General features: G+C 37.3%; 1 protein-coding gene across 1 annotated transcript in view; it reads left to right on the plus strand.

Moving 5' to 3' along the window:
• Window positions 1-21,765, plus strand: part of RBMS3 (RNA binding motif single stranded interacting protein 3) — a 233,661-nt gene that overhangs the window by 94,448 nt on the left and 117,448 nt on the right. Inside the window, exon 4 of the mRNA XM_053467792.1 lies at window positions 18,862-18,953. Within this exon, the coding sequence (XP_053323767.1) occupies window positions 18,862-18,953 (92 nt within the window). The remainder of the gene's footprint in view (window positions 1-18,861; window positions 18,954-21,765) is intronic.

Genomic DNA, 21,765 nt, shown 5'->3' on the forward strand with positions numbered 1-21,765 from the left:
CCGTGTCCCCTTGTCCCCGGTAAATAACATACACACTGGAACATACACAAATAGCACCTGCATACACACACAACTCACACTTACACACACTCACTCTAATATAATCTATCACACCCCCGACTGTCACATACCCTTACTTTTACTGAAGTCTTGCTCCAGAGGGTTGTGATTACCACTGGGACAGTTGTCCTTCCCGATCAAACCATTCCTGATTGTTGCGCATCTGGCATTACTCTGCCTTCAGTACATGTCATTAAATCATACATATTATGTCAGGGGTTTTTCTATATTTAATACATTTAAAGTAAGCAAAAGATAAAGTGCAGCGCTCAGTTTGTAATAATTCTATATTAGTAGTGTTATGCAATACTTGAACATGTCCGTCCTTACAAAATAACACCCATCGTGCATAAAAAAAAAAAAAAAAAAAAAAAAAAAAAAAAAACAGGTATACTTAGATTCAAATCACATGTGATGTCTTCTATGAGACTCTCAGCAGGTTCACATGAAAAATAAAAGAAACATATAGATAATAGTATAATATTGTTTATACAAAAGATATTAACCCTCCTATAAGATTGGTACTCACAATCTTTTGAGCAACCAAGTTTGCTCAAACTATAGGGCGTCTGTGTAGGAATATCATAGGATCCAATAGTTTCTGGAAAACAGCAGCTCCAGAAACTATTGGATCCTATGATATAAAAGATTGTGAGTACCAATCTTATAGGAGGGTTAATATCTTTTGTATAAACAATATTATACTATTATCTATATGTTTCTTTTATTTTTCATGTGAACCTGCTGAGAGTCTCATAGAAGATATCACATGTGATTTGAATCTAAGTATACCTGTTTTTTTTTTGTTTTTTTTAATTTTTTTTTTTTATGCACGATGGGTGTTATTTTGTAAGGACGGACATGTTCAAGTATTGCATAACACTATTAATATAGAATTATTACAAACTGAGCGCTGCACTTTATCTTTTGCTTGTTTTATTGTCACGTAGGGGTTAAGTGTCAAGTGCTGGCAGCTATTTATACTCACTTTATATATCAAAATATTTATTAGAAGCGCCGATATTCACTTTATTTTTGTACAATACATGTAAAGTACAACACCAAACTTTGTCATAGAAACTTTAAGTTTGACAACAGATAAGAACCATTTAAACTATCTAGTCTGTCCAGTATTCCTACAGTAATAGGGATGTCCAGAATTGTGGACAGTCTTTGAGATGGTAAACGTCAGTTAATGGGACACCATCCATGATGCAATTGCAGAAAGAGAGTCAGTGAGGCGGGTTAGTAGAGAAGGTGAAAGGTCAGTAGAGGAAATGTAGATTATGGTGTCGTCTGCGTATAGGTGGTACTGGATGCCAAAGGAATATACCAGTATTCCAAGGATAGAAGTGTAGAATGAGAAGAGTAGAGGCCCAAGAACTGAGCTCTGAGGAACAACAACAGATAGCGGTAGGGAGAGGAGCATTTTCTAGTGAAGTAGGCACTAAAGGTACGGTCAGAGAGGTAGGATTTGAGGGTATTTAAATTCTTTACATTACATCTAAGCCTCTGGTTCTTTAATTTTAGACAATGACCTTTATATGGTAAGCTGACACTGCCTGCTAAGCTGCTAGAAGCCCTCATATTTTCAGGGAGAGACAACAGCCCAAATATAAGCAGCTATATGACTAATATCTTTAAAAAAAAACAATGCAGCTGCACTAATGGGGGGGGGTGGCACATATATATTTTTATTATCTTTTTAATTATTTTTTACATTTGCATTTAAATTACTATGTGTGCTGTTGTATATCCCTTTTACCAAAATGAAATCCAGTTTCTTCTTAGAATGTGCTCACCATCTCCATAGGTACCAGATATTTACGGTCCTTACTGTGAAATGGCCTTTTTTCCCCATTAATGACATTTTCACAATATTCAGTCTTTCTCTGTCATCTTCCATTGGGTCATGTCATTCCTTTCATTCACTTTCCTCATTCTACTATTCCATTTAGCACGCTCCTTTGCATTAAGGCAGCCTTACCTGCCCTATGTTCTCTGCGGGGTCACCATGATGTGTGTTGGAACGTTGGATAATATGTTAAGAATTTCTAGTAAAATGTGCCCAAATATTGCTATTTTTGCTTTTCGTCTCGTTTCTATACAGATCGTTGAGAATACATGCAACACACCAAATGTTGGTCTTTGTGCTTGCCTTCATAGTGATACTATGTTTTTTAAACTGCTGCTGTCAACAATTTCTTTTCAGATGTTAATTCAGTCTGTTCTTGTGCGATAAGGTTATAGGCGTATATTTTAGGTAAATGGCAGTATGGTATGTAATAAAATCATTCTACATATTTCTTGCCATGACAAACATGTTGGTTTCAAAGATAAACTATTGGTTTGTAGTCTGCCATGGTTGGGTGTAACATGTGTACCAATGCAGCCAAATTAGTGTTTGGTATTAATTGATGGTGAAATTGGGTCCAGGTAAAAAAAACATTCACTCTTTGTATCCATTCCATTGGATATTTGGTCTTTAATCCAATCTATTTTGTATATGTAATGTCAGCAGATTAATTTAATCTGAGATATTTCACATTTTTTATCTGCAACATTTGTAGAGCAATTTGTAGAATATTTTTTGTCCATTTTGATCAAGTAACATCTTTCTAATAAATTAATAGGTAGTCCTATTAAATTGGAATATTAAAGCCAAATATATTTATATCTCCATCTGTGGTCCACTTGATAAGGGAAGAACTCCTTCGATTCCATCGTAGCCATCATATATATCGACAAGGTACTTGGAGTCCTTTTGCTTTGTAGAAACATAGATGTGAAAAATCACACATGGTATTTTAAAGAAATAGGATTAGGTTGCCTATTTTGCTATTTTGGTTTCCTGATTGCCAATTTGAAATCCACTGCACTTTGAGGATTGATCAAGAATACGTATTAAAAACTTCATCTAAAGTACTTAAGACACGTCTCAAGAAATGTAACGCACAGTCTAAAGAATGAAATAAATACCGTGTACATGCCCAGAGAGACAAAAATAAAAGGTAACTTTAAAATAGAATATTAAAGCTACTCTGCCACTGGATTAGGTGTTTCATAAACAAATGTATTACCACATCACATTATGGGAAACTTACTATATAAATTGGCAATAACCTATCCGTGCCTGTTCCTGTGTCACATGAGAATTCAGTAGAGCCTCCTGAATAAAGTAAAACTATAAATTAGAGGACTGCATTGGGAGGCGGGTCCCGCTTGCGGGCGCGGGTGGTCTTTCTGGGGCTGCGGGCGGGAGCAGGCGGTCAGGCACCTAACCTGAGGGTCCTGGTGATCCCACGCAGTCCCGCAAGGTTGCCTTCTCGCTGCTCCATTACAGTGTATCCTATCTAGCTCTGCCCAGGAACAAGGCGGAGTCACGTGATGTGACATCACTTCCTGTGACTCCGCCTTGTTCCTGGGCGGAGCAAGAGAAGAGATGCTGTGAGGGAACAACTCGAGGGCAGCCCTGCGGGACTGCCGGGGAAATCAGGTAAGGAGGTGGGCGTGATTGGCCACAAATGTGGCGGGAGCGGGCGGGATTGGCCACAAATGTGGCGGGAGTGGAACACCCACATTGCGGGAGCAGGATTCAAAACAGCGTGAGCGGGCGGGAGCGGGACTAAAAAAGCAGTCCCTCACAGGGCTCTACTATACATGGTTAAAATGTCAGGGAAGGATATTTTTATGATGTTTTTAGTAATAAAAGTGTTAAATCAAGCAGTGTAGGTAGAATAACACCATTAAATTCATATTTAACCTCTACCACTCCTGGAAGGCTGTGCCACCATTACTTCGCTTGAAGTTTACATTGTCAGTCGGTTGTCGAAGGCTCTATTTGAGTGTATAAAAGAGTGGCAGGTAAGACAGAATAGTAGATTTCAGGTGTAAGTTGTTGATGCTAACAAATAAATTACTATGTGTAAGAGCTTCAATTATCCAGCAACCTTCAAGAACTTTTTTTACCAGGTTTCAGCAGAATGGCTGCAATATTACCCACTGATATTACATGTCATCATGAAGGCTGTTTGATTAATTACATGGCTACAGTTGCACATTAATTAAGCAGGGAGAAAAAAACCTGTATGGTTGATGAATGGGAGTATCAAAACGCAACAAGAAAAAGAAGCTCAATTTTCAAAACAAAAATGTAATTACAGTGTTTTGACAGCCCTTTGGAAACTAAACATTATATTAACTGTGCATTGAGATAATGTAACAATTAGCGGCATTTACCTGCAAGGCTGCATGTAATCCCACAGTGCTCAAACGCACTTGAAAAAGGATGCCATGGTGTCTTAAAATGTACCAAGCATTATTTTTGTATTCATTGGTTCTTTTATTGGCAAACAAAAAATAGCATTATTTTTTATTCATTGGTTCTTTTATTGACAAACAACAAATAATACAAATAATCACAATAAGTGAATCATAACCATTATGTACATAGGTTTACATTGAGTGAGCATTAAAAAATACATAGATTTGCTGGATCTCTCACTCTCTAGTCATGATGATGTCATAAATAGCCAATATGACAAGCCAATCAAAAACCATTTTTGTTGCTCAACGAATTAGTATAGAAGTCTGATAATATAATATATAGACCAATGTATATGGTCTATGCTCACAATAAGTATTGTTTAGGTACCACGTTTTCTTTCAATGAATTTACAATATAGGCAATATACCAGATTGTTACAAAATAGCACTATGGTACAATTGTATCAATAATCCAAGAAAAGGGAGTCATGGGGAGTCAGAATGAGTTGCATAATATAGTATAGCCAGGTTTTTGTTGTGTTTCTAGCTTGGAGAATAATTGGCAGATAGACATGACTTGGAGGTCAAAAGGGGAAGAAGACAATATAAGAAGAAAAGTAGCACTTAATGCACACATTTTTTCAACTCTGTTTTAAAACTTAAGTGCTGTTTTGTCTGTCATCTTATGTGCATAACACATTTTTGTACACATTTACTGTTATTCCTCAAGACATCTGCTGAGAAGTTATTGTGTATATCTGTCATTCTTTCAATCTTGTTTGACTACTTTCATTTCCATAACCTCTGAGGACACCTTGTTAGTTTGAGTTGACATGTTGATTCCAGTCACTATATTGTTTTATTCCCTGCAAACTTTATTGCAGAGTCTCCATAACGCCTAGCTCAACACTGCCATACGTGCACATGCACACTGGCACATAGGCCCCAGGACCCATGCTTACCTTAGGAGCTAACAGCAACAGACACCTGGGTCCCTTGTTGTGTGCATGCAAGGCATCAAGTCGCTGAATGAAGAAGTGAGGGTTCACTTGGTTGTTAAGCCACAGGCTACTGGCAGCAAGTACGCCTAGATTGGGAAGCTACCAGATTAGGACCATTTGGGAGGTACCTGATTCCTCCAGTGAGGTGGCCATTTGGTGGTGACTGAAGGCAGCAGGCCAGATATAAACAGACACATCTGTTGTGGCTGATGGGACGAGAAGATTATGTGTGTTTCTGTTGAATTTATGTATCCAACTAAGACATGACACATAGGTTTAGGAAATGGAACTTCAAAATGACATATATGTCGCATAGCAAATATACCAAGGTGAGACATAAGGGTCATGTCAAAAGTAGATGCATGCAAGACAAAGCCAGATGGATAATATGCCTTTTCGTCTTTAGAGATTTTGCTGTGTATGTGTGTGGGAAGTTAACAGTACTTTGTGGTTGATTGTGATATATAAAAGCAATAGCAAATAAATATTTGCCTCTTTATATTTCCATATTTTTGTGTTGTACTTTACATGTATGGAAACCATATACAAACAGACATCATAGAAATTCCTATATTATGGTGACAATTTATGTGAACTATATACAGTTCACTGGAATTACTTTGGATAAATGTCCTTCCATAGCAATACAAGTGAAGATGAGGTCTGAGCATACTTCAATTAAAAGCAATTCCTCTTTGTTATTACCAATGTTCCAGATTATTACACAAGGCCAGTGAAACACATACGGTATATTGACATCCCAGTAGCATTTAAGTTATTCTTGCCTATATCCAGCTGAAACACAAATGATCAAAGGAGTCAAAAGCAGAAAATTAACCTTCTTTTGGCAACCAAATTATCCCGTGCAACCACTTCTCCCCAGTGTTACCGGCCCTCTCTTGATATCCAGCCATATGCCTTCTTGCCAGTCAAAGTAGAGAGGCTCATGTAGAGCCACCACTTTCTAGTGGGTTTTACCATAACAAAAGCTGTCCACTATACCAAGATTTATATTGGAATGTCCTTGATTTGCTGGTAAGTAGATTCCATGGGCCTCAGAGTTTAAAGTATGCGCTTACAACTACCCAACTTACTATTGAGACATTGTTGGTGTTTGTGTGTTTTACTGTGTTCCATAGAAATTTAGAAGATGATACCAATTTGTACTTGTAGCATGTAGACCCTTCCACGCCATCTAGTTGCTGGATATTCCGGTGGTTTTACGCATTGCTAGTGTAAATGTCGCATGATGTGCTACTGTTGATTGAGGATAAAAAAAGAAATAAATATATTTAAACAGTAAAATACACAAGTACTCTGAGCATTTGACTGTATTGTTGAAGTTGTGTCTTTGCAAAATGGCATTAATATTATAATAAGCAGAGATTAACCGCATTCAAGTGGTTCCAAAACATAGATGTTTGCTTAAAATCTGAGGATTTAGGACTGTATTTTTACCTCCAAAGATAGTTTCTCTGGTTCTCTGTGCTGTGAAATCCACCAGGGATTATCTGACGTAGCCTTATATACGTCGCTAGATAGGAAACTTCCTTTTTGTTGCTAATTCTTCATAAAAGAGTTAATTAATGTAACATTTAACATCCCAAAAGATATTCAACAGATTTCATCACTTAAAAATTAGTTTTCTGTCATCTGCTAAAATGTTTTCATGGTTCCCGATGATGTATTATAATCATGAGTATTAACACATATACTCCAGGGAAATTTAACCCCATGTTAAATTAACATACTCATCAGCAAGCATATTGTGCAGGTGAATTAGCATAATTTATTTCTGGATCTAATAATTACTTTATTCCCACTGGGAATGTACAACATGCAAGGTTTTGTTTTTATTCATAAAACTAATCATCTAATCAATCATCAATCATGAAGGACAATTCATGTAAATTTAGGAGCGTTAAAATGATTGATTGATGAAAAAGGACAGTTTAGTTAAGGGTTAACTTACTTTCCACGCACTTGCGCTGTAGTGACTAAACCTAAATGTCTAATTGAGAGTGATGAGAGTTGCATATGAGGTTCCATATAATTAAAATGCATAGATTACCAAGAAAAGGATTTATTTAGTATCCTATTAATTTCGCCCTTTTGTATTTTCTAATTATAAATTAAGGGGGATCTAAGGGGACATTATTTTTCTTTTCCAATCTCCTGTTTCCAGCTTATCTCTGACTTTTGCTCTAGAAGGTCAACAAAAATAAAGTTTGTTATAAGGGATGGGAGGCATTCCACTGAGATTGGATTACAGCTTTCACAAGTGTGAAGCTGAAAGGAGACTAATCAGTTAGATACACTTCTAAAAACAAACATTTTGTACAGATAATTCCCATGAAATGTACACAGAGCAGTGACCGAGGACAATTAAGAAGGGCAATATTTAAATATATTTGAATGCATTTTCATTTTTGTGCTTGATGATAACAGATGTGACATTATGTATCATTTAATTTTCCAAAAGTATTGGGTCCAATAACCTTGAGATGACCCTTAAATATTGAAGGACTAAAAGAGTCCTTCAGTTTGAAGAACTAATAGAGGAGTAATAACACATTAGGTTGTATCTACTCCGCTGGTTGAATCCTTACCTCCTTCAGTCCATTAACAGTGTAGAAACCAGTAGCATTTGTGGAGTAAAAGGAGCTAAACCTAGGATTTCCCAAGGTTTTTATTCCCAATCCTTTGTTCTGAACGACAATGAGCAGGCAAGGGCTGTCAACTTCTTGCTAAGGGTAGATGTAAAGCTGAGTGCCCCCTCCATACTCCGCGCTTACACAGAGACACACAAACACACTGACACACAAACTAACACACACATTCACATAGTCAGGCACACACGCTGTTCTCTTTGGAGAACTGGCAATTTTCCCACTGTTCTTTTGGCCAGCTCACTCTTGGCAATGAGCAAGTTCTGTGGGTCTCACGGTTTAGGGCAGAAAATATTCTAGTCTCTTTCAATATATGAGTGGTCCAGTTGAACTTTTCCAGCTGTTATATCATGACTTAGGCAAGTTCAATTATCCTTCCCTTATAATTATTAAAAGTAAAGAACAACACAAGATAACTTTAATTTGGATTGAGAAGGCCACAGCTTTTATTAACATGAATTAAGAAATTAGTTAACATGAGTGGATAAATAACCGTACATTTTAGAATGCCCACATACCATAAATGGAGGGAAAGACTCCGGCAAACCTATCACTCACGGCCAAACCAGCCCTAAAACACATGTTCTTTTAACCCCCTAGCCGCCGATCACCAGCTCAGAGGGCCCACTGTACAAACCAAAAAAGTACCGACACCTGCTGGATAGCTGTTGAAGTGACCCCATTACCAACTAAACAAAATATTAAATAGGCCGGACCCCAGTCATGCAGCCCTTTTAACTATTTGTCTTCAGGGCTTCCACAATTGGAACCTCTGCTTGCATGTAGGTGACTTTAAAGAGCTGTTCCACATATGTGACCTCTTAAAATATCCCCAGATAAGTTCTGCACCATGTAGAGAGAAGTAAAATAAATCAGAAAGGCTGCTACTAGAACTATTTGCAAGTCACTGTAATAGAATAGGTGGTAGGCTATTGAATGTGTTATATCTCAAGAGTCTAAGACTTGGTTATTTACAAGAAAAGCCATGGATAACCATAGATGGAGTAAGAAGCACAATGTTGTTCCAAACAGGCGTAAAGGTCAAATTTGGAAACAGTCACTGACTCCTGTTTTATACATTGTCCTTAAGGCTCAATGCGGATTTCCTAATTTTATGTACATTTCAATGTGCCCTAATCACAGTTATGATATTGTCCTAAAATATTTAAGCAGATTGGTCAACACATGTAATGTTAACAGTAATGGCACACACACACACATATATATGTGCTCAGCAGTAAAGCAGCGCGCACCGTGGCAGAGCAGGGAGACTCTCGCCGCAGGACTGCTGGAAGGTAAGTGAAGTACAAAGGGGGAGATAGGGTAGATAATAGGGAAGGATGGGGGTAGATAATGAGAAGGTAGGGAGAGGAAGGGTAGGTAATGAGCAGTGGCGTCGGCAGGGGGGCGCCATTTCAAACTTCGCCCCAGGCGGCACTATGTCTTGGCCCTGTATATATATATATATATGTGTGTGTGTGTATGGATTTTAAAGATTCACAAGCTCAAATAACTAAATTTTTTGGCAAAACTTAATAAGTGGATATTACAAAAAACAATGGGAATAGTTACTCATATTTGGTCTTTGAATGATAGGTAAACTACACTACAAAGAAAACAAAAAGCAATATAGTGAGGTATCCTATCGTATTTACCTGTGGAGGATTAACAAGTGTAACAAAAAACACACATACAGATACAACAGGAGTTCAGGGGATTGCCCATGAGTTTACACTTTCAAAGCTCCTACAAATGATGCAGCTTTATGAGGTCCCGCTCATGAGTTTATATCCTAGAGGCGTACTTGAGGCAAAAAGAGGTGTAAAAAGCAGATGAGAAAATGAATAAGTTGAACACAGCGGGTTAGGTAAAGTAGTGCTTACAAATTCAGAGTAATAATATAGTAAATAAATAATAATAAAATGTAATTACTGTAAAGAAAGTAATACAATTACAATACAGGCTACAAGGCATTTAACACACATCAGACAATATGTGTATATCCTGTAAATATAAAAGCAATCAAAAGGTAAATAAAATTACCTAGTGTCGAGATCAGAATAATTAAATAGATACATTAAACCAAAACTAAACTAAATAGTGCTAATCAAAAATGGGGATAAGGATCATTCAGACAACTTTCCTGAGACAATGTGTACTGTCCTCCGCTATTCGCCGACGTAAACCGGTATTGTAACGGACAAACATCAGGGAGGGAAGGGTGTAGAGTATTATTTTAAAAGCTCATTTTTAATAAATACATTTTCTAAAAATCAATTTTTCCTAGAGATAAAAAAATCTATACATATGAAAGTTCGATCTAGGTAATATGTGGTTTCTCTGTCCAGAAACAGTCTATAGGATGGTAGCATAAGCAGTAGTGACCGTTCGTGGGAGTCACAGTGCTTGCTGGTTCAGTATTACATAATTCCATATGCGCACCGGTGCATTTCACCTGTTATTTGGCTTCCTCAGATAGTCGGCAGTATTTCCCTCCTTTTATTAGTATACTTGGTGTTAAGTGATTACGTGTACATATTCTTAGATTACCATTAGATTCTCTGGTTAGGTCTCTCCCTCACATCTGAGCTCATTTCCCCCCAAAACAGCCCGATGCTCTACTCTGCAGACCAGACCCCAAAGCTTTTTGCACAGCAGAGGGAACAGCGAGCTTCAAGCCTCGTGTGAGGCTTCATTGCATTTCTATCCTGCTTTTCTGTTCGAAGCATATCTGTTCCTGCCAATTATTCTCCAAGTGGACCTCCTGATAAGAATACTTTACCACCTAGAGAGCAGGACTAACTCCCTTTCTAAGGCAAGAGTCCAGTCATACACATTTTTTTCACCATTCCTACACAAAATATATTTGTTTTCTGTTATGTTCCATGTGGTTGGGAAGATACTTGTACACATTGTATCAGGAAAGTTGTCTGAATGGTGCTTATCCCCGTTTTTGATTATCACTGTTTAATTTAGTTTTGGTTTAATGTAAGGGGAGTGAGGTTAATGCCTGTCCTAGACCAACGGGCACCCAAGGCAAGAAGCCTGTTTGTTGCCCCAAACCGGTACACTCCATTTTTTCTAATATGCTCTAGAATGCCAGTATAGGCAAAGATCCCTTGTTTATGGGTAGGCCTGGTCCATTTACCCCAGGCAGGTGCCCCCCATGTGTGAGGAAATGCAAGCAGATGGGTAAATTCAGTTGTGGAAGTAGTAATTAGGGGTAAGTGGTTGCAGAAAATTGACTCTATAAATAAAATAAACATGATTTTGTGGGTTACAGCTTTGGACTAGATGGTGAGCTGCAAAGAAGCCTGGGGTGAGTTACAAGGAGGCTAGCAGGCTGGAAATAATTGCAGGGATTTTTCTTTTAAAAGTGGGGGAGCTATTGTAGCAAGAGGCCAGAGGGACATTTAATAGTAGACATTATGTGAAAACATATAAGTCCCATGAAATACATATTTGGTATATACACAGGGAAAATGCATAATATAACATGAATTAATAAACTTGCTTGCAGGTCTGATACATTAGTTCAAATGAGGTTGAATACATTTTCTTTCTTGCGAGATGCTCGTGACAAGATGGAAAGTTGCAGGGCAGTCTGTGGTAAATTACAAGAAGGCTTTACCAAGATAACCACATTGAGGAGTTTTGTAGGGCTGGATTAACATCCTATGGGCCTGTAGGCACAAAATCTATTGACGCCACTACTCCAACCCAGCAGCGTACTTAAGAATGTCTCCTGGAGCCCTTCCGCAAAATGGAAGAGCCTCTAGGCCAGTGGTTCTCAACCTTCCTAATGCCGCGACCCTTTAATACAGTTCCTCATGTTGTGGTGACCCCCAACCATAAAATTATGTAATTATATATTGTGAAATATGTGTTTTCCGATGGTCTTAGGCGACCCGCTTCTCTAGGCGATAAGGCTGGTAAGAGTAAGACAGAGAGTGAGTAAAAGTTTCTGCAAAAGTTTCCTCCAATGGTTGTAACTGGGCCTGTGACCCAACAATTGCCTTGCCCGGCTTATCAACATGTCATGGCAATACAAGTCAGAGCTCAGCTCGCTGTTGTTTCTCTTCTAATTTGAACATTTTGGTTTTTGTACCCATCTCTATCCACCTTGTCCCTAAAAAATGGTGCTTACAACAAGTGCCTGGACTCTTTTGCAAGGAATTTATCCTTAGTGTTCTGAGAACCGAGTTTTAGATCCTTCAATATAATTACTGCTTACAGTATAAGTGAGTATGGTAATAATTTCCTTTCTCAGTTTTGATATGACAGACTGACGGAAAATAATAAAGCAAATCGGAATCCATTTGTTGCAGCAGGTCAGAGGTAGAGCAATACATTTATATTACATTTCAGGGAAAGGCTAGTGATTGCATTACTAATGAGAGCATTTAGGAAAAGCACAGAGTAAAAAGCCTTCAGGGCTTTCACTAAATAAAAAATATGATAGTTTAGCAAAAAGAAAGCAGCTGGGTATTGATAGGTTATAAGGGGAACCCGTCATTATAAAAGAACCATGATTTTTAGAATATCAAGGAATTTCAAATAACAGTGACAGCTTTTATTTTATTTTGTAATTATTAGTGTTTCCCCCGAGCTGTTTCTAATAGATGACCACACTCATCTTTTAGGGTAACAATAATTGAGAAACAACTCAATATAGTATTGTGTCTTGTCTAATAAAAGACTTTAAAAAAGTACACCGAGTATTGTGTATATGCCCACATGTGCATATGTCTGTAGACAAAGAAATGTTTGCCGATATGCACCGATAGGACAATCAGTATATTGGTATAATCAGTCAAGAGAGTAATGGCTGCTCACAGGATAGACTTCTGTTGGGACTGCTCATATACTGTAGTAACCCAAAAAAATCAGTTACTGTCTACACACTCATCAGAAATAGATTTATTTACCAAATCAGATGCCCTATAATACATATTAGTGCCTAACATTTTGACCCTTCATGGCCCTGAGCATAAAATGTAATTGTTAAGATGATAATCTGGCCATATAATTTGCGGTCCTGGTGTGTATAACTTACACAGAAGTGAGTCAGTGACTTTATAAGCATCATAGGATGCCACCTTTGCCACAAGTCAGTTTGTAAGATTCCCGCCCTGCTTGATCAGCCCCGGTCCACTTTAAGTGCTATTATTGTGAAGTACATTTTAGACAATTGTATGCTTTCAACTTTGTGGCACTAATTTGGGGAAGGCCCTTTCCTGTTCCAAGATAACTGTGCCCCTGTGACGAAACAAGGTCCATAAAGTACATGGTTTGGCAAGTTTGGTGTGGAAGGACTTCAGTGGCCTTCACAGAGCTATTTGAGATGAATTGCAAGCCAGGCCTCCTCATTCAACATGAACGCCTGACCTCACAAATTAGGCTCAACGGGCACAAATTCCCCAAAACATGCTCCAAAATCGTGTGGAAAGACTTCACTGAAGAGTGGAGGCTGCAATATTACTGCCCAAGGTTTTGGAGTGGGATGTCCAACAAGCTCATATAGGTGTGATGGTCAGGTGTCCTCGTACATTTGGTCATATAATGTATGTGTGTATTATATACATATTAAATAGATTTTATGGTATCTAGATATATCATCTATTAAGGTCCTAGAAGCATTAGGGATATAGTATAAAATGCAGGTATGTATTTTGTGGTCGAAATGTTAAGATCTCTAGTTCCTGGAATTATTTAAGAATTAAAGTTTGCTATATTCCGTTCTAGAAAATCCAATACAAACCCACAGATTCAAAGGTTTTAGCATGTACGTTACATAAAATAATTAGTGTATGCCAGACATGGCTAATTTCTAGGCAGGTTTATATCTTAATCAAACAGAAGTTTTAACTAAAGAAATCAAATATTTGAGTTAGTGGGGAGTTCTTTCACCATTAATAGCAGACTCAGAGAAATGTAAACAGAATTATTTCTTTGAATGAACAATTACATTACTGGATTAGATAATGGATTTTATTTACACTATACTAAAAAGTAAGGCACAATGAATAAAGGACACAATAAATAAAGGACACAATACATTCCTAGAAGTGTATTTAAAAGGCCCACTTCTTCATTTGTGACATAACTGTGATGCTTCTTACGAGACATAGGTTATAATTCTGTGAATGGCATGGAATGATCTTGTCTCTTTGGTGTGTGTTTGGCTGTGTTTGTCTTGCAGGATAAGGACATTGCATTTGCTGTGAAACACCTGTACATAACTGGTATTTCAATAAACCTAGTCAAGAGCATGATGAGTCCAAAAAGCTTAAAATCCAATGCATCTCCTAAAAGAGCTAGACTCTTTCCTATCCGCCATTTTAAGTATGTTATACCACATGCAATATGTAAAACACTGCTTGAACTGTCGACGATCAAAATTACTCTAGCCATGAGGTTTTTAGAATGCTTCAACAAACTATCCTCCTTTCTCAACTGGTTTGTCTACCCAGTGCTGTTTCAGTGAAGCTCAGCGAGTTGAGACAATAGTGTAAATAAGCAGTGGGTCTTCCATACTCATTCCTTCATGGTAAGCCTGTTCAAAGTGCCTTTTCTTACCAGCTCAATGTTGTAGGCAGATATCTAGGTTACCTATTAGGAGGTTACCCCTGATATAATGTAAGCACACAAGAGCAGGACCCTCTTTTCCTTCTGTACCGTTATGTCTAATGTTATTGTTACCTTTGGGAATTTTTGAATGTATATATCAGGGGTGTCCAACCTGTGGCCCTCCAGCTGCTGCAGGACTACATCTCCCATAATGCTCTTTCAGCTTAGGTGCTGGCTGAGGAGTATGGGAAAAGTAGTCCTGCAGCAGCTGGAGGGTCGAAGGTCAGACACCCCTGGTATATATTGTTCATACATACATATTAAAGGTCTGATTACTCTAAGCCACTTACCAACATACTGTACCAAGGATCTCTGTGTGCATGAGGAATAGAACACTTGTTTGTGGCTGGCACCTCTGTAAGGAACATATTAGCAGTCTTTTGCTTCAGCTAAAAACCATTGCTCAGCTCCAAAGAATGCTTGCTCAGCTGCCAATGGATTGCTGCCAGTTACAGTTGGCAATCAATATTTTATAAATACTAGCATGAATTCTAATTTCAACATGTTTGGTAATTATTTGCGCCACCAGTCATTTTAATTGGAACCGATTAACCTAACATTATATATTAATTACAGTGTTAATTTTTGTAATGGTGTTCACTCATAGCTAAATTAAGTAATGATTCTGGATTTATGAAGGCCTACTTTGTATGTTGTTGCATCCATAACAGAGGTGGGGCTATGAGATAAGCAAATTAAGCTGCCGCCTAGAGCCCCCCTTTTGTATAATGTGCCCCCTCAGCAGATGAGGGAGAAGTCAGACACTGATACATCATAAAGTTGTCTCATTTTAATGTATATACTACCATTTAAAAGTTTGGGGTTATTTAGAAGTTTCCTTGTTTTTGAAAGAAAAGCACATTTTGTCCATTAAAGTGACATCCAATGGATAAGCAATACAGTATAGATGAGGTTAATGTTGTAAATGACTATTGTAGCTGGAGATGGCTGATTTTAATGGGAAATCCTCATAGGTGTACAGAAGCCCTTTATTATCCACCATCACTCCTGTGTTCTAATGGTACGTTGTGTTCGCTAATCCAAGTTTAAGTTTAGAAGGCTAATCGATCATTAGAAACCCTTTTGCAATTATGTTAGCAAAGGTAGAAAGTGTCATAAAACCAAATACAATATGTGACCCCAAACTTTTGGATAGTAGTGTGTGACAGGCGCCATGTTGCCATCTTTATTGCTGTAAGAGCTTAGCATGTAGCTGCGTGTATCAAGTAGGCAGCCGCACATCTGTCATTTATTGGATGTTGGGTTGAAAGTGCCCAATCTTATCTCCAGTCCACCCTGCTTGAAGAAGATGATGTTTGGAAACGTTGTTGCCGGCACCCTTGTTTTCAACAAGTCTTGGTAGTTTCACTTAGCAATAACGCTAAGCAAATATTCTCAAGCAACACATGTACAAAGCAATGGCTCAAAGTAATGGAGAATATCCACATATGTAGTATATCCACATTTCATAAACTGCTACACTTCATAAATTGCACATCTTTAAACCATGTCTCTCTCATACAGTTTCATGCAATGCGTCTATTGACCGCTTTCTCAAGGTCCACCTACTTCTAAAGCATGAAGCATTAGTGTGTGAGTAATTACTGGCCAAAATGTTTGCTAACAGTATTAATATATCACTTTTAAATCTTAACTTTATATTTTCCCCAAAATGCCTTTTGACAACGGGGAATAATAACTGGTTCAAGGACAGATCCGACAATTAGACGCTCCATGCTGGTGTTCTGCTTGCTCTGCTACTGTGCTGTGTCTGGTAAAGTGATGGCCTTTAGCATCTGGAATTCGAAAAGCTTGAGTATTCTGTGCATGATTAATATCTTGTCTGGATTTGAGATCACATTGGGAATTGCCGGTAACTTGTTTTTATATTAGGAAAACAATTACATTTTAGTGCATCTCAAAGTATTATTGAGATATTTGTCTCATTATAAATGAAAAAAAAACAGCGATGGTCATAAGTAAAACAAGAATAATTTGTATCTTGCTAGTTTTGGATTTGTAACTGCATATTTCTCTGGAGCTGAGGAATGTATGTAGTTCGTGATTCATGGACCTATAAACAGATTTATATTTATTTAATGTATAGTTATATTGGTGTTGACCAAAATGTCCATTGTCTCTATTAAACTTTCAAATGAATATGGCAATCATACCATGAACCAACTGAAAAAAAGATGAATGAACAGAGCACCTGTCACATTTCTTTGGAATGGGTAAAAGGTGGAGCCAAACCAGAAAGTGCAGAGATATGGTGGGCATTTATTTAGTGGAAAATTGGAAATAGGAAATGACGGTGGTAATATTCACTTCCCCTACCTTTAGGTTTACACATTACTCGTACCTCAAGAAACCTCAAGGGAGCTCTCAGGTTATACCCCTATGTTTTGACCATACAGCGTGAACCCTAAAATGTAAAATGACCACATTTTTAAATGAAATCTGGGGGAATTAAAAAAATATAATTACATAGAAAGAAGTAGGAAGTAGCCTCTATTTGTATCATTAAAAAGAAATCGATATATGTAATCTTTCTTCTTTAAAGCCACTGATTTATTATTCAAGGATGGTATTCAATAAAATAAACTGGCTTGGGACTGTTTTCCAAACACAAACTACTACACTGAACTTAAATTGCTTTAAAAGGTCATTTGCCTTTAGGTTTCAAAAATGTTCAGGGTACCGAAGTCTCAACCTCTGGGATCTCTGGTCTAATTACTAAGCATTTAATAATTATTATTATCTTTTATTTATATAACGCCAACAGTTTACGCAGCGCTTAACACAATACATATATTCAAGGGGTATGACAAGACGAGAATTGACAGACTAAGACAAACCGATGCATTAGGTGGAAAGAGCCCTGCTCGCAAGCTTACAATCTTGAGGGAATGGGGTGACAAACATAAGGCACAGAGAAAGGGCGAGAGGTATTGAGGTGGTTGTATCAGTGACAGGGATGTTCTAGCAGCTAAGACGGTGCGGCTTCTCTAAAGAAGTGAGTTTTGAGATGTTTCTTGAATGTTGGGAGGGAGGGTGGAGGTTCGGTGGAAGTAGATACCAGAGATATGGGGCAGCTCGAGTGAAATCTTGTGGATGGGAAAAGGAAGAGGTGATAAGTGAGGAGGAGAGCCTTAGCCCATGGGAAGAACGCAGGGATCGAGTAGGAGAGTATTTGCTTATGAGGGCAGAAACATATGGAGGAGCAGTGTTATGGTGGGCCTTATATGTTAGTACCAGGATGTATGGCAAAGTTGTAGAGGCTTTGATGGTACTTAAGTAAAAACAATAATACAAAAAACTCCTAAACAATAAAATGTCCTTATGAAAATCCAATAAAAAGTTAACCGTATCGTGCCATGATTTGTGACCATGCTTTTCTGTTTGAACAGAGCTTGCGCTATTGTAGTTGTTTTTTTCTCTTTTGTAAATATCTCACTATGAAACATCTGCTGCAAGATCTGGTAATTTATTTTTGGACATACCAGATGGATTGAAGAGCAAAAAAGGACATTTAAGAATGTTGTGCGCTGCCTTGGAAAATATACTCTAGCATTGTAATGTAGTCTAGTGATGCCCATTTTTAGCGACAATAGATGAATATAGTTTTGAGGAAACTGCCTGTGATTAAGGATGAAAATAATCACAATTCCTCATGGAAAAACTACTTTTTTTTGGTTTTGTAAAAACATTAGCAAACTCAATTTGGGTTTTTTGTGTTTATTTTTAATAGATAATTTAATATTTTAATATTCTTTTTGTATTCCTGAAAAGTAAATAATATGTATATCATCTATCTATCTATCTATCTATCTATCTATCTATCTATCTATCTATCTATCTATCTATCTATCTATCTATCTATCCTGTATATATATCTAGAGAGAGAGAGAGACTTATAAAAAATGAAAATGGATGTCACTCATATAATTTATTCCTTAGGTACTGTGTAAATAAAATATAAAATATGTATTTTTGTATCAGAAAATTAACTATTAAATTTAGATTGAAATGGGACCCAGAACTGCTAATTTTGGTTAACTATTTATGAATTACATTTCCATTATTTGTATTAAATAATCAAAATATTAAATCATAATAAATAGGACTGACTCTTACTTCTTCCATCAATGTACTGTATATAATTATTATAATCATTTGAGATATGGCTGATGAATGCAGAATTAAACAGCAATTATTATATATATATTTTCCAGGCTATGGATTTGTGGATTTTGATAGTCCAGCTGCAGCACAGAAGGCAGTTGCATCTCTCAAAGCTAATGGAGTGCAAGCCCAGATGGCAAAGGTAAGATATAATTTATGACCATATACCGTATCACTGTTGCTGTTGTTGGCATCAATCCGTAATGCTTGAAGCGGAGGAAAGTATTGCCTGTTGGGGCTCTAACCGAGTAAAGAATAAGACGATACATGAATAGTTACTAGGTACTATAGGGGCAGTTGTGATGTTTGCGGTGCTATGCAAGTAGGAAATCCCACACATGCAAGGTCATCAAAATATGAGGTATTTAACACCAAGGTTGAATCTGTGTTCCTCCTGGAACATCAAACCTTTTTGTAGAAAGATGACATATTTGTATTTCAGTAGAATTTGATTTGTGTCTTGTATAGTGTTAATCCTGCGTATAGGTTTATTACAGTAAATAGGCGTACTTGTTTACACATAGCTCGCAATGTTAATCTGGCACTTTACATCCAAAAAGGTAGAGGAGAATGGCTGTCCCATGGATGCAAGACCTTATGTTGTCATTTATCTGCCCACGTAATGTTGATGGAGCGCGACAAACCTGCCCATACACTGGTCAACAAGTGTTTTGGGACAGGTAATGTTGAAAATTATGGTTAATAGGTGACAGCTCAGAACAGAGAAATTATGATGAATACAGTTAGTATACAGAGATTACAATAGGAAATAAAACAGCAAAAAAATAAAGGTGTAACAGTATTAAAATATAATGGGTATACTCAAAATTTATAAAGACAGAATAATACTATGGGTACAATACTTGCAATTGTACTATTAACATTACAGGGGTGCAATCGATTCAATAGGGAGGACTGGTCATCCTTACTCCAGTGGAGTAATTATAGAAACCCCCGATCTGCCTTTAACAAACCGTCGCTCTCCTGTCCTCAGTGCTGTGGATCCCACCCACCCACGTTCTACCTTCCTCGTCTACAGAGCTTATTATGTTAATAAAGTAGGAATGAAAAATATATTTTACCAAATGAAATTCACAATGTGTAGGCAGCATAATCCCAAGGCTCAGAATAGTGTTTTATACAGATACATTACATATAGATCCGCACATTATATAAAATTGAACTAAGGGCAACTGAACCAATACATCTCATGTTACATTTTGAAGAGCTTTTTTGTGCTTTGTTTGTTCATTACGATGATAGGTTTAGCAAACAAACTAAAACATCTATGACTTCAAATGAACACCTCCAAAAGTATTTGAACAAATATGCAACCTGGATCTGATAAAAACATTTTTAACCCCTTAAGGACAATGGGTGGTCCCTAAACCCATTGAAAACAATGCATTTTGAGCCCGTACATGTACGGGCTTTGTCATTAAGGGGTTAAAACCTACTAATGACTAAGTCCAATGGTATTAATAACGTAACACATGGGGTTAAGGAGTCTATTCATTTTGTGGATGTTTAAACAGTTTTTGAAAATGAAACATTTCAAAAGGAAATATTTGTATGTATAAATATTTTTTTCCCCAATCATTGACTGCTGAATACTGTATTCAACACATTATACTCTAATTCTCCTTTCCAGTACCCAACAGGTAAATGAATGCAGTCATCGGGTATCTAGAGATTGTGATATATTTGGTTGCTTTATCTATATGTTTTGTTGATCCTTCTGTGGAGGGATTAAAATAAACCAAGCTCGATTAAATTGTTATTGTTCTGTATTAAAGAAAATTACCCTGGCTAGACAGTTGTCATTTACTGGTTATGTGCAATCTTGAATAGATTATGGTTTAGGGAAATGTCATAGCCACACTCATATCTGCCGATACAAAACATCACAATAAAGTACAATAACCAAGAGAAGATTGTTGCTAAATTGGATCAAAGCTGTTAATTATATACGTTGGGTCTTGTCCTAAAAACTGCATTGTTTTTTCCCCCATTTTTAGTAGTTGCATTAAATATATGTTGCATACAACATTAATGAAATGTCCACTTATTTAACTTTTTAAATAAAAAATCATAAGAAACGTGCTTGCATGTTAAGGTCTTCGGATGGAAACAACTATACTTGGGAATTAAGTTTACTTGCTGAGGGTGCTCTGTGTACAACAATCGTTAAGAGGTCCTTAGAGGACAGGATTTTAGCTCATCTTATGGCTAAAACGGCCAGCCTGACTGCCTCCGGTCAACTTATTAGACTGAGATATGTCCTAGTAGTGTGAAAACATAATTTACATGATCTCAGAAAAGCAGTGTTTCTCTGGACAGAGCCCTTATCAAGGCTTGATGTTCAATGAGTTGGAGAACATTTGATCTGTGAAACTTACATATCTGATCCCTATATCTGCTATGAATTATAATGTACCAACCTGCAAGTGTCTCACGCAAGAAGGGCTCCGCCGGTCCCCTAAAATATATAGTCAAATCAGTATGGTGACCTTCCAAAAATCTATCCACATGGTGGACCAAGCTACCAATGCATACTAGAGAGAATCAATGACCCAGGCGTCCATCATGCATAATGAAATCAAGCAGCTGAAATATTAATCTCTTCTGCAAAGCCCTGCTTAAGTCAACAAAGTGCTCTATGTGACCCAACCAGTTCAGCATAAACTTCCCAAGCTAAACTGTCCTGGCTCTGTACCCTTCCATCCATGACCCAAATCATTTCCACTGGAGGATAAAAGGTGGCCTGGGGGACCTTCATCAAATGTAAAATTGTCATGTGTGGAGGTAGGGAAAAAGGCAATGGTTGTTGCTACAGTTTTGTTATATGCAAGAAAATGATAGACCCAGATGACATAACTGAAAAAAATATTGGCTTGTTTTTTTCAGAGAGCATCTGTATTGGAAGCCAAAAATATAAAACTGCCAATTGTGAT

This window comes from Spea bombifrons, chromosome 5 (assembly GCF_027358695.1).
Source record: "Spea bombifrons isolate aSpeBom1 chromosome 5, aSpeBom1.2.pri, whole genome shotgun sequence".
Classification (NCBI taxonomy): domain Eukaryota; kingdom Metazoa; phylum Chordata; class Amphibia; order Anura; family Pelobatidae; genus Spea; species Spea bombifrons.